Source organism: Ptychodera flava, chromosome 16 (genome assembly GCF_041260155.1).
Source record: "Ptychodera flava strain L36383 chromosome 16, AS_Pfla_20210202, whole genome shotgun sequence".
Taxonomy (NCBI): Eukaryota; Metazoa; Hemichordata; class Enteropneusta; family Ptychoderidae; genus Ptychodera; species Ptychodera flava.
Window position 1 is genome coordinate 21666050 of NC_091943.1, and position 14348 is coordinate 21680397.

The 14348-nt window shown below is 41.0% G+C and overlaps 1 protein-coding gene across 2 annotated transcripts; it reads left to right on the forward strand.

Moving 5' to 3' along the window:
* Positions 1 to 909: 909 nt before the first annotated feature.
* On the forward strand, positions 910 to 9807 carry LOC139114292 (tripartite motif-containing protein 2-like). Of its 2 annotated transcripts, none has more exons than XM_070675901.1 (2): positions 910 to 1278; positions 7894 to 9807. In XM_070675901.1, the coding sequence occupies exon 2, from the start codon at positions 7915 to 7917 to the stop codon at positions 9796 to 9798; it is 1884 nt and encodes a 627-aa protein (XP_070532002.1). In that variant the 5' UTR covers positions 910 to 1278; positions 7894 to 7914; the 3' UTR covers positions 9799 to 9807. The 2 variants fall into 2 exon arrangements, with proteins under 2 accessions (XP_070532002.1, XP_070532003.1); XM_070675902.1 differs by lacking the exon at positions 910 to 1278 and adding an exon at positions 3786 to 3908.
* Positions 9808 to 14348: the final 4541 nt, after the last annotated feature.

Sequence of the window (14348 nt, forward strand, 5' to 3'; positions counted from 1 at the left end):
TATCATACATATAAAAGGAAAAAAAACACATGAAAGACATCCTCGTTCAAGCAAAAATTAAATGCCAAGTAACGAACGCGTGATTTTATTGATTGTTTTTTTCTTTTTTTTACTTCCGTGTTTACGTAGCTCTAAAAATTTTAGGGTCGGCAGCTAAAACATTTGGTAGGTTGGGTTATCGGAACAGCACAATTTTTTTGTTCGGCCTGATGGTGACATTAACGTAGCAGAACAAGGGTTTAAGTTTTTACTGGGCTAATGAAGGTTCGATGTGATTTAATAGTGTTGAAAATATCACCAAAGTATAACTGTTTCAACGGCTTGCCTATCAGACGTGAGATCAGGATATCTTGTTCATAACCAGAATCACGCATTCCGAAGACCTGGGATCGGATTTCTCACACGAGTTGGGGATATTTTGTCTAACAAGAGCCGCAGGCAGACCGCAGCCGCAGCCGCAGACCACCGCTATTGCGGGCGTGGTCAGTAAGGGGAAGAGGTGGGACGATTGTTGAAAGTTCGGACGTGAGGTAAGGGGAGCCACTCAAAATTTTTAATTGCCCGACATGAATGGAGGCTCTGATCAATATGGTTAATGTATTTCATGAATAAATCGAATTTTGCCTGATCTTGTAGCTAGCATCCGTTTGAAGGTCGATTTGATGTGCTTCCTCCAAGGGACATTATAATTAAAGTATGGGGGAGGGGGTTTGAGCTGTGCGCAAGAGAATCTTTCTCAGTGCGGAACCTCGAACTTGAAGGAGCATTGTAAATATCAACAATTCGCGTGTGATCATTAGGTAATGGGAGTTTTTTGTTGTTTAAGCTGAATTACTAACTCAAATACCATTTTTCCAACTCAAACAAATTTACGCAACACCGATTATTTCAAATCGATAGCAGTTAAAAACGTTATTATCAAATACCTTGCAGACAGTCGCCTCAGACGTGTCAAAGGTCAGCTTGGTTGTCATCAAGCAACGGATCCTCGTCACAGCAACGGCGGAGATGTATTTATCCAGCGTTTCAGAAATTCTGTCATTGGCGACAGTGGTTAATGGTTTGTGTAAACGTCAATACTGATATTGCGCTTCGCACTACAACAGGTAAACAGTTTCTGTCGTCAAGGAACTGGGTCTCATTTGCCTTAAAATTAATTGTTTCGGCGTATATATGCACAGTACAACGTGAATTCTACCACCTGTTGATTGCACCCCACGCCTGTTGAAAACCCTTGTATCGGTTGGCGCCACTGACTGCGTTCCTTGTGTTTTAAAGGTTGGTACATTGATATTTCTGTGCAACTGTTTTTTATATGTTTTGTTTTATTTTTGCTGTAGTTACGGTGACAAACATCCCCGACGTTTGGATGGATATATTCTTCATTGTACATGTATAGGGCATGGTATTACATGTAAAGCGACGCCAACTCTCAGAATAACGAATGAATGCAGAACAAGAGAATTGACAAACAGGGTTTTTTTTCAAAGGAATATACCTCGTTTGTTATATAATAATCTCTACGGTGGAATAGTTCCTTTAAGAGGTACATAATGAGTTGGGGACAAGCCGCTCATTGCAAATTTTTCATTGTTATACAGTAACTGAGTTGACTTCAGAGCGATTATGTGACCTGCGGCACACCCACCCCTTACAGCAGCACATGATACTTTACGAACTACAGTATCAAAACCGATGGGGAGAGATGAGGGGAGGGCGTATTGCCATAGAGGGAGGGTATATGCACATGTACCGCGGTGCTTTTGACTTTTCGTACTATTTAGACAGTTTGACCGATCGAGGAAACATTGATAAAATCAGGGTCGGGGGATCGTCATAAAATGTAGCCTTTTGACCCCTGCTTTTGCATCCAGTACGAATTTGACTTACCAATTTGTATGGGAAATGTAGAGTTTTGACGCCGATGTTTGGCCCAAAACGCAGACTTCTGATCCAAGATTTTACGCAATATTGTATTTTGCGCTTTTTAATACGAACTTTCAAGGGCGAGTACACATGTAACAAAATCAAGGATGAGTGCCCAATCCCCGGGGACGATGAAAGAATGGTTGTAGTCGGGTTAATTAATGTGTAGCTTGGTACCTGCACAAATCAATACCTGACATCCGGATACTCTGCCATGGGAACCGCTGTTAACACTAGGCAGACATCCACGTGTACACCAGACCTTTGGAACAAATAGCAACCGAACTGTTTTATTCTTATTTTTATTTGAATCTCACTCAGCATGACTTAGTGGTCACTTTTGTAGTCGTATTGAAATAAGAATTGTGTATCCGTGGGCTTGGAACGACGATCATTGACCGGTTTAACAGAGTCTGATGTGTGACGCAGGAAAAATGGCGAAAATCTATTTGATCAAATCAACGAAATCGCTTTCATTCACATGTGTGTTTTTATATGCGATGTTGTATTTCATATTTGTTATTTACCCCAACACCCACCGACCTGCTAAGAAAGATGGACAAAAATCCACATGATAGCCTCTCATGCGACGATTTTTTTTACCTATATCGTTGATCTTTATAATAGTAAATGTATCACGCAAGATCGTTTAATTTTAACCGAAAAAAGGTTATTGCCGGCGGTCATAGACTGTAGAGAAACGTTTCTCTATTGTCTATGTTGCCATGCACGATTCAGATTGATCTGTGGTTACGAGTAGTCTATTCTAGTGTTTACACGGCAAATACTTGATATAAGAGCTCTGAGTTTTAAGATCCACAAAAGCACCGACTGAACAGCTCATCAATTTTCTCGGTGACGTTTCATGTACGGTTGTTGCATGATGTGAGGACATTATTACTCTGAGGGCTTTGACAAAATGACTGCGATTCCCTTCTGTGAATGAAAGACACTGAATAAATATGAAAGCTGCATGCCTCCTATTTTCCCTCGTAGGCAGTTGCAAGCGTCTTCCAAGATTTTGACTTGTATATGACATAGTAAACTTCTGGGTACTTCGCAAAATGGAGATCGTGATCAGGAAGGGATTTGTGCTTCAGTGTCCATAATTTAGCAATTTTACTTCGTTTTAACGATTCATGATGAATATTGTATAAATAGAAAAAATCGTTGAGCTCATAATGGCTGCACATCAATGTTTCGTCTGTGTCAGTGATATGCGGCTAAATCGTTAACCGGGGTTTGGAAGGGATGGTACAATGTCACGAGTTACGAGTTAAGTATTAGGTGACGGAAAGAAAATAGATTTTCTTCAAAAGCAACAAAAGAAATTTAGGTACAGCTTTCTTTAGCTCAAGCCTCTAGCTGTAAAGGGCACGTCTTTCTCGTATAACATTTTGTCTGTGTAGCGTAATCCTGATGTTTTCGCTCGTGCGAAATACACGTCGGGGCAGGTTCATACGAATGGAAAGTTCAAAAATCCCGTCGTTTGAATCAATCGAAATTTTTAGATCGAGATATTTGAACTTGCATAGACTCGATTTTTTAATAAAATGTAGAAATCGTCTCATTTTTGTTAAAATGACAATCACGTCGGGTTTTTTGTGCTTAAGTAAAGTCAAGCAACGGCGCTTTGAAATGTCATCGAATTGAGTCGCAGTGAAAAAATGGTTCCTCTAGGGCGAAAGGTGTGCAGAAACTCAAGATTCCCATGGCCTTACATAAATTACGTCACCTTCATTCCATATCATAGATCCTAAAGGTCAGATATCTACTCGGTCCTACAATAGTCTAAAGCCCAATTCCCTCCCCACAACGGGCATCTGATGCCTCTCCCTACAATTCTCGAAGGGCTGTCGAAGGTCAGGGGTCGTCTTCAAAGGTCAAGCAGTCTTTATCCGGTTAGGAACGAAACCGCGGCGCCAATATTTATTGAGTTTCGTTTGTCGATTTTTTTTCGATCGAGGCTACTGTGGTGAACGGTAAGTGAAAACAAAATTCGCAGTGATCTGATCTTATTATTCTGGTCGCCGTTGTGTGTGCACTCGATCAGTGTAGAGCTACAAACCAAGAAACATATATAATGCCATAAACGTTTTTTTAATCACATGCGAGGCATCTTTGAAGTGTTCCATTTTACAACCAGGAAATATACGACCAAATGAAGCAGGAAAAGACGTTCGCTCGGTCTGAAGAACGTATTACGGTACCCCATACATTCAGCTTTCGATGTGAAAACAAATCCCCCCCAAAACAGCCTGGCCGATTTCATACTCCGTGTAACCGAACGGCATGAAAAACATGAGGTTTTTTACCCGCGCTGTCGTTACTTTTCGCGGTCACTAGAAAATGACCACTTTGTTCGCATTTGCAACGTGAAAAGTGAAACCTTTATGAAAAGAGGGGAGTAATAAAAACGACCCAATCATTTCCGATTTTCAGAAAATCTGCCCAGACGTAAAGCTGGTATTCCTCGTGTAGTGAGGGGGCATCAGTTTCACATGGTTTCCACATCAATGGCCGAATAAGTGCAGTTAGATACGATAAATATATGAAAGAAAGAAACAAAGGATTGTGGCCCTTGTCTGATCAAATATGTCGCGACTGAGTTGATCGTCTTGGTCTTCCTACATGTTAGGTGTATGTAGAATGATGTGTCATCCCAAAATACATGCGGGCCAATGAATTTTTGACTCACAATTGATTATATTTCAAGAGGTCGAATGAGCAGTGTTTGATCCCCTGTTCTCGTGTTAGTGCTTGTTGACATTGACGGTTTATCTGAATTTAGTCCTTTGGTGCACAGTTCGTCAATTTGCCCAGAGATAAAGCTAATAAAAACCTGTCCCTTCAAGAAATATAGACCACGGTCCCTCCACTCGTGTATACACCTACTGAGAGAGAGAGAGCTTCCTGCATGATTTCAGTGCTTTACCACCTTAATATAAATCTTACAGAAAAAAATATCGTCAACAAATATTTCTGAATATGACTAATACTGGTAGAATTGTGATCGATTTTGGCTGTGCAGACTTTGTACGCGGACATGTATCATGACGACATGAGTCACAGGTAGGCATGTTTGCTTGTTCTCGGTTTGGACATATGCACAAAAAGCCCCATTCTTTATTGAGAGGAATTCCGCTGTTGTGCTGATTTTAGTTTTGTTGATGATGACCTGGTCAAAGGTAATATGATATAACCCTAGTCCCTTTATGGAGGGCCTGTGATGTAATCAAGCAACGTTTCACGGCACCGTGGTGGAGTGGCCTGTCGAAGAGATGAATACTCGTACGGATTGGTGCTTCAGCCTATTTGAAGCACAGTCGCGTTTAAACTTGTTAAAGGCATGGCTTGCCAGGAAATTTACTTACTTGATTACAATTTCAATGGAAAGCAAAGGGCTATGATACCTTCATAATCCTCGTACAGACTTGAACAAACTCGATCCCTGAGATTCTTGGTCATTGACCTCTTCACGGCTACGAGGTAGTTTCTGATAAAACCACGCAAAACATTTTGTGAGTTTAACCCTCTCATGGGAGTGTTAGAGTCCTGATGTCTAATACAGTAGAACGTACAGTCTTACTCTAAGATAACCCATGGACAATTTTTTTATTGTATGTTGATAAACAGGCAACATGCCTCAACTAATACAATAAACGCTGGGGTTATCGAGATACTGAGGTATGGCTATAGGCTTCAATGTAGAATGCCCTTCGGGGATATTCAGACATTAAACTTTTACAATACTGTTTTGGTTTACCATCCGTTGAGGGCTCATTTTGAAGTCCATGGAGTAAATAAAGTTTGAACCAGCTGGCTTTTGTGAAAATCGAAAATGTAATCTTTCCACAGAGTTAGCACAGGGATGGCACCCCCGGGATGGCGGCAATATCGAATTTAATGTTCTTTAAATATTGTGTGATTGTTTCCTCTAGTAAGTTTACAAATTTGTGACCCGTATATTGACTTGAAGTGGCACTCCCACTTGGTAACATTTTTAAAGCACATATTTTTAATGCCAACGGTCGATCTTTTACGTGGCGACTGGGCGCGGATCACGAGATATCAATAAAAACATGTCCTCAAAAAAGTAACAGTTTGAATTCCGGTGGTCCACCTAAATTCAGCTTCCGAACATCGAACGTTCGGCGCTGGGGCCATTGTCAACTAAGCTATGGAGTACGAGTCTACGCTAACGCTGCTATACGCCACAGTACCACTCGCGTCCGTGATCGGTCATGCTCCCTGGGGGAAAGCCGAGTCTTACTGACTCTGAGAAAAAACGGAAAACAAAGTTTGATTCCACCAGAATTCGCATAGGTGACTAGTACAGTTACGTGCGGTTGATACATAGCGGCCGCCGAGTGGTATGCATAGACGCATACCACGCGCGCGGCGTACTGTGTGGCAGACGACAAAATGTAGTCATCGGAGGCGGCTAATATTTGACACATAAAAACTGATGTTTATGTGGTATTAGTTAAAAATATAGTACAACTGATTTAGAATAATGAAAACGACAAAAAACAAGGAGAAGTTTTACAAAACTTACCTGAGGTAATGGCATAATGCTGTATATAAAGTCTTTGCAGTGGGAAGTAAATTAATTGCGTCGTTCGAACTTATTGTAGACTCCCTAGAATATCGTCCATCAGCATTACAACAAACCTTCGGGGGATTTCGGGTCAAAATCAGAAACGATCGTAAAACTTCAGGATGTGAAAAATGCGCTCGGGAATTGACATGTTTTTATCGATATCTCGCGATCCGCGCACAGTCGCCACGTCAAATATCGACCGTTGGCATTAAAAAATGTGTTTTAAAAATGTTACCAAGTGGGAGTGTCTCTTTAATGACCTCGAAAGGGAATGGTTTAATTTTTCCTTGCGGACGGAAAGTTTGAGGAAATGTTTAAGTCTTTCAATTTGGAGGCGCAATCTACTTTGTAACAGGTGGTTGAAACAGGCAGATGAGAGGGCATGCGCAATGAAGAAATAAAGGGTAAATATCTGTGACTCTTCAAAACGCTTTGAATTATTTTAGTTTGTAAAATATTCCTTCAAGGCAATTCGCGCCTCGAAATTAAACGGCTTAAAGTTTTGCTCGCGTTTTCTTCTTCTTCTAGTAAACTTTCAACTATTCTCTTTCAAAATCAATAATAGAAATTGGGGTTATCGTGCACATTGTGGAACGAGATAAACAAAGTGCCCAAAATTTCACGATATTTGAAATGTCCACCTCCGAGTGGTATCTCTATGTAAGGGGAGGGGAGGGGAGGGAATACAATTCCCGATTTTCACAAAACTCTGCCGGTGAACATTTTGTTTACCCTATAAGCTTCAAAATGAGCCCCAATAAAGTGGTATGTCAAACGAATATTTTAAAAGATTGAGAGTCCATCTGTCTCCGAGGCGCATCTACCTTAAAGTATGCCTAAAAAGAAAGCATTGGTCTTTAATGCCGCAGTGTATTATGTACAATATTTAACGCTATTGTTGAAAAATGAGTTCTGGTCCAGACTTAATTCCGTTGCCATCAATACTTTTGGACATACGCGTAGAGGCAGTTTTTGCAAGTTGAACACTCGGCACTTCAACACGATTTTGGAAGAATTAAAAACAAGAAAATATATTTTACAATCAGAACGACTACCAATGGCAAAAACGTTGAAGGTTACTACTTATGGGTCTGTTTTAGACAACATGTACTTCAGTCATACTTATTTTTATGATCGGTGCGATGTTGTATTAATGTTCTCAGTTGACCGGCAGGCAAAGTGATGTGCGAAAACGCATAATTGGTGGAAAGAAAGGCTAGTTTCCAGTGGCTCTTGTGAACAACTACCGAGCTGAGCTCTACTATTGATGGTATGAGATTACTGATCAACCTGTTAACGCCAACATGTGGATTTTCCTATTTTTCGTTCGTTAACATTTAATGCAATCTATTTTTCACCTGTAGGCGTGGATCTACTGACCAAAGATGGCTACCAATGACACCACCCAAACGACCAAATGTCCGCTTTGCTGTATGGTGCTCAACGACCCCAGGGCTCTCTCGTGCGATCATCATTTTTGTCTGAGCTGCCTCGAACAATGGGCGAAAGTGATGGTGAAACTGCAGAAACTGGCATGTCCTGTGTGTGCAAAGCTCAGCAGCTTTCCCGAAGAAGGGGCCCGGGGATTCAGGCAGGACCAAAACCTGCTGGCGCTGCTCAGAAGCTCAGAACAAGGAAAGGGAGGAACCAACAGCGTCTTAAACATTCAAGAAGTCTGCAAGACACATCAGAAGAGGCTTGATGTATTCTGTCATACCTGTGACGAGGTTATTTGCTCGCTGTGTTTGGGAGATGGCCACAAACGGTCGGAGCACAACTCGCAACAGTTGGTCGAGTTTCTTCGAAATAAAAGAGCTAACTTAACTATAAACCGGAGGGTTCTTGACATGAACAAGGAGCAAATCGAGGCCAATCTCAGGTACATAGATGAACTGTTCCCTCGGCTGGATAAGGACAGAAAAGATGTCGGTGATGCGATCGCGGAACAAGCGACGTTACTGGCCCAACGTACACGGACTGACGGTGACGCCTTGCTCGCTGAACTTCAACGTAAACACGCGCAGCAGATCGACCACTTGCAAGACACCCGAGATAAATGGGTGCGATCGTTGGCCTTGTACAACGACAGCCTTTCAAAGGGTGACGGACTCATGGACGAACTCAGCGCAACAACATTCGTCCAAAAACTTCAGCTAACTGATTTGAAGACGTGCCAGGAATTGGCCAAAGACGTCGTGCATCCTTATTATCAGCACCCACCACCGACGCTTGAGTTTACCCCGATTGATTTCATCCAGACCTTCCATCAAAACTCCGTCGGCCAAGTCAGAGGTGATGTTCCTTTTGTCCCACGATTTCAGTACAATCAAGACTTTGTCATCAGAGTGACGGCCCCGACATGCGTGGCCAGTTTCAGCGTCGGTGAACTGGTAGTTTGCGGCGGGAGTTCGTTGACTCATTACGCAGAGACAGAGAAGACACTGAGGAGAAGCAGTTCAGACATCAGACACACGACAAACGGTCCTCTTCGGCCCTCTCAGATTTTTGGCATAGCTGTTTTTAAGGATACTTCAGCTAAAACCCTGTTTGTCGTGTCGGATTTTGCCAACAATCAGGCGTATATCGTCGACCTCTCGGGATTTGTCAGAAAACAGTTCGGTAAAGGCGATCTAAATGAGCCGATCGGAGTCGGGGTGTGCAGTGAACGGAAGATCTACGTCGTCAGCAGTGGCACACACAACATCCTCGTCTACAGAGTGGAGGGTGTATTCATGAACGTGTCAGCAGTCTGCACCATCGGGAAACTAGGTAACGGTAGAGGAGAATTCAACAAACCAATGTACCTGGCTGTAAACAGTAAAGATCAAATAATCGTTTCTGATTATGGTAACGGAAGAGTTCAGGTGCTCGACAGTGGCGGGGACTTCGATTTCGAAATAACCACGGCGGGCAGTAGTCCGTTGGGAACGCCGAGCGGAGTTGCCGTCGACTCGAGAAACTGCATCTACGTAAACAACAACACAGGCGTACAATTGTACAATTCTTGCGGAGCGTATCTCGCCGAAGTCGCATCGCGAGAGTCGGTGGCTTCTGTGACGTATGGGATAGCTGTCCTGAAGTCGTCGGGTAGCATGAAGCTTTTTGTGACCAGGTTCGGCAGCAATGACGTTGTCATGTTTGAGGAAACGCCCGTGAGCCGATCAAAGCAACAGATGATGGGGAGGGGGAAAGACAATATACCCTTCAGTGGTCTTTCTAAAGTTTCCGAAACCAGCAAAAATGTAAGCCAGGTTTGCGCCATCCAATAGAAGTTCATGATGGGGGGGGGGGGGGGGGGGGGGGGGGGCGCAGTACATTAAAGTTATCATAATGTACCGATATCGACCTGATTTTTAATTGACGATTAGTGATATGAAGACAACAAAGCAATTGCTATTATCGGCATCTATTCCTAGCCAATGTTTGCTTTTCTAACTGGACCTTACAGCATTGCAGATTCGCTTACAGTGAGTATTTTCTGACAATACAACTGATTCGAGTCGTTACATAGCATGCATAGTCTAGTTTCCCAATTTCGAGGTGAATTTGTAACAGGTATACTACTTCTGAAGTGATCTTGACCCAACGCATGTTAGCAAATTTGAATCCCGAGTCATGCATACTCGCTAAATAATGTGCTTTTTACGAAGACGGAAGACCGCAAACCGAAGATCAAATATGTCTTTCCCCATTCATTACAGAAGCGGAGATCAGTAGCAGTATATTCTAACTACTGTTGCACTTGACATCAACATTTCGTTTTTGGTGCATATGTTACTTTCCCGCTCCATTTTTACACTAAATAAATAGAACCCGACCGTATCAAATCTACAAAACGAAGTCCCAGCGATATCTTCCATCTAAATCAATCTATTCAGGTCTGGCTGAAGTGCAGATTAGAGCAGCATGTTCATTCATGAAGAAGCAACGAATTTGGATGTCAAACGTAGTAGTGGTTAGAAGGTTAGGCCAAAATTTCGACAAGTTGGATTTGTTTACTGTCTGTGCATTTTTGTAAAATGGATGGACGGCTATCGATCGATATCATCGCTTGTGTAATGAATTTGGAAAGAAATGTTCGATCTTAGGTTTGCATCCTGCCATGTTTTCCTATGAATTGTGTCTATGCCGCTTTCATTAATTTTCGATAGATTGTGCTCATAACACAATTGGAACCAATTTGGGATAATTGGATAGAGTAGTAATGTCGAATCAATCTGCAAATGTAAGTTCATCTGCTTTATTTTTAGTCCCCACGGACACGTCCGGGGGGACTTATAGGTTTGGTCATGTCCGGGCGTTGTGTGCGTCTGTGTGCGTGCGTCCGTCCGTTCACGCAGATATCTCAGAGATGCAAGAAGCGATTTCATTCAAACTTGGTACAAGGATTACTTCATATGTCATACAGATGCACGTCAATTTGTTTTGTGATACGATCCAATCATGGCCACCAGGCGGCCATTTTATTACGATTTTTTCATGTACAGAGCCATAACTCAGACATGTTTCAACCGATTTTATTCAAAGTTGGTACAATGACATTGACCAATGTCATAGATATGCACGTCGATTTGTTTTGTGATACGATCCAATATGGCCGCCAGGCGGCCATTTTATTACGATTTTTTCATGTACAGAGCCATAACTCAGACATGTTTCAACCGATTTTATTCAAAGTTGGTACAAGGACATTGACCAATGTCATAGATATGCACGTCATTTTGTTTTGTGATACGATCCAATATGGCCGCCAGGCGGCCATTTTATTACGATTTTTTCATGTACAGAGCCAGATCTCAGACATGTTGCAACCGATTTTATTCAAAGTTGGTACAAGGACATTGACCAATGTCATAGATATGCACGTCATTTTGTTTTGTGATACGATCCAATATGGCCGCCAGGCGGCCATTTTATTACGATTTTTTCATGTACAGAGCCATAACTCAGACATGTTTCAACCGATTTTATTCAAAGTTGGTACAAGGACATTGACCAATGTCATAGATATGCATGTCGATTTGTTTTGTGATATGATCCAATATGGCCGCCAGGCGGCCATTTTATTACAATATTTTCATATACAGTGCCATAACTCAGACATGTTTTAACCGATTTTATTCAAAGTTGGTACAAGGACATTGACCTATGTCTTACGTATGTACATCAATTTGTTATGTGATACGATCCAATATGGCCGCTAGGCAGCCATTTTATTACGATATTTTCATGTACAGAGCAATAACTCAGACATGTTTCAACGGATTTTATTCAAAGTTGGTACAAGGAGATTGACTAATGTCATACATATGCATGTCAATTTGTTATGTGATACGATCCAATATGGCTGCCTTGCGGCCATTTTATTACGATTTTTTCCTGTCGAGGGCCATAATACTCTAAGGCATATCTTAACCGATTTTATTCAAAGTTGGTACAAGGACATTAACCTATGTCATACATATGTATGTCAATTTGTTTCTTGATATGATCCAATATGGCTGCATGGCAGCCATTTTGTTACAATTTTTTCGTGTCCTTAGCCAAAACTTGGGCATGTCTCAATTAATGAAGAGGACTCTATCCTCTTAGGACATGTAATCAAAGTACCCATTAACAAGTGGGGACTGTGTCATCAACGATTATTTTTTTTTGCAATACATTTGTTTCTGTGGGTAATTTGTAATATTGCAACTTTAAGCTATAGGGCACTTAACAATTTGAACAATCACAAGATCCAATTATCCCAAAATAGTTCCAATTGTGTTTCATGCACACTTTTCGTTTGAACTAAGCAAAGTAGCCTGGGGACCATGTGGCCTCTGTGATGCACCCCATCATGCCTGTATGTAGTGTTGTCATATCGCAATGACAAACTGACATACGTATGTACGCTATGGCACACCGCCCTTATAGTATGATCGGTTGAAACCGATCTGTTCCGTCATATTAGTATCTGCTAAACGACTGGAGACATGAAAATCATAACATACTGGTCACCCACTGCCATGTTGGACAGTATAGCGACACAGGTTAAGGTACATTATATGTACATTTACAGTACATTGTACCTACCCAGTACATATCCAATTTCGGTATGTATCTAATGAACACTGTAGCAAGGAGGTAAATCGCTACCACGTCCATGATAGTACACTGTACATTGCTTTGGAAATGAAAAATAGTAACAAACGGCTGTCCTTGCAGCGGCCATATTGGATTGAATCGTAACACAAATTGACATGTTTATGCATATCGTAGAACATTGCCCTCCTACCGACTTTGAACAAGATTTGTTAACGCGTGTCTGCGTAATGGCTCTGGACAAGAGAAAATCGAAACATCAGCAATATTGGATCGTGTCGCCATACAAGTTGATATGCAAATGTATGTTATTATGGTACACTGTCTTTGCATAACGTTTGAATAAACTAATGGTCCTAAATATATTATAATCGAAAACAAAAGTGAAATTTGCTCAGACAAGTCTGAAAGTTACAAAAGGTTCACGAACTTAATTCTAAAGTATAAAATTGCGTTTACAGCACAGTACTACGATCGCTGGAGATTGGTACATACAAAAATCAGTGTATACATCGAGGTATCTATGTTCCAAATATTAGGCAATTGAAAATTTCGGCTCTGAAATTTGACATTTCTTAGCTAGTCAATATTTTGTGTCGATTCATTTTGAAAACCTGAGGGGATAACTGAATTTGCAACTTGAAGATTTGTTTTATGAAAATGGCAAAATTAATTTCTGCTTGCATTATAAAGAAACTTCTTCTTCAAGGTATTTGATTTTTCTCACCAAATTATTAGAAAATGACAGCCATTGTGAAAAGCTCCCCCAAACAGTGGATCCAGCAGAGACTATGTAATCCACGAGGACTTTTTTTTGCATTTTTTTGGTGAGATTTTGAACAACTGACATTCAGACCCAAGTGTTGTTTACATTTACCGACTTAATAGTTCCGCAAGTACACTATTTGCCAACGATATTATAACTCACACAAAGGGATGAACGCACCTTTGTCCAGTTTATAAGTTTATAATTTCTTGTATTTCTCCTTCGGGCACACACTAGAATATTCTCAATGACGTCAGAGAGAAAGCAAATTGAACCATTTGATTTAAGGTCGATGAAAAACAAAGATTCGAAAATAGTGGATTAGATAGGTACATATGTTGAACACTTTGAGTTTGAACCATGTTAAGGATATGCTATTCAGGGATAGAGTTGTTCAAATACTTATATTTTAACAATATTTTCCCAGTCTGCTACTCATGTAGATTCATTTTGCAGCCTGTTGTCGAGTAGATGATGTTAACATTGTCTCAGTTTCTTTATGGAAGGTGAAAATTTAATATTTGTCTGTGTAAATTCACTAGACATAGCAGCACTTTTGGATTTCAGATATCAATAAACTAATTGTAGGGAAACTGTTTCTTGAATGCAAAAATATAATGAGGAATCCCTGATTTTCATTCTTGATTATCAAAAGGAGGGATTTAAAGTTTCCTTAGGAAATTTTTCAGAGAGAGTTTGCAAGTTTCATTTTCAAGATGGGTATTCAGTATGGGTTACCCAGACTGCTCTGCAGGGCTCTCATCCACCCCAGCACCCTAGAAACAATTTATCAATGATGTAATCATTACATTTTGAGACAAAGTCACGAAATATGTATAACTTCAAGGTTATGCAGCGGTGGCTTTTGAAGTCCGTACTTAGTAATGAGTGTGAACTATGTGTGAACTATTTACCGACATGAACAGTTCAGATTGAGGTGAAACTTTGAAAGCCACTTCCGCATATCCT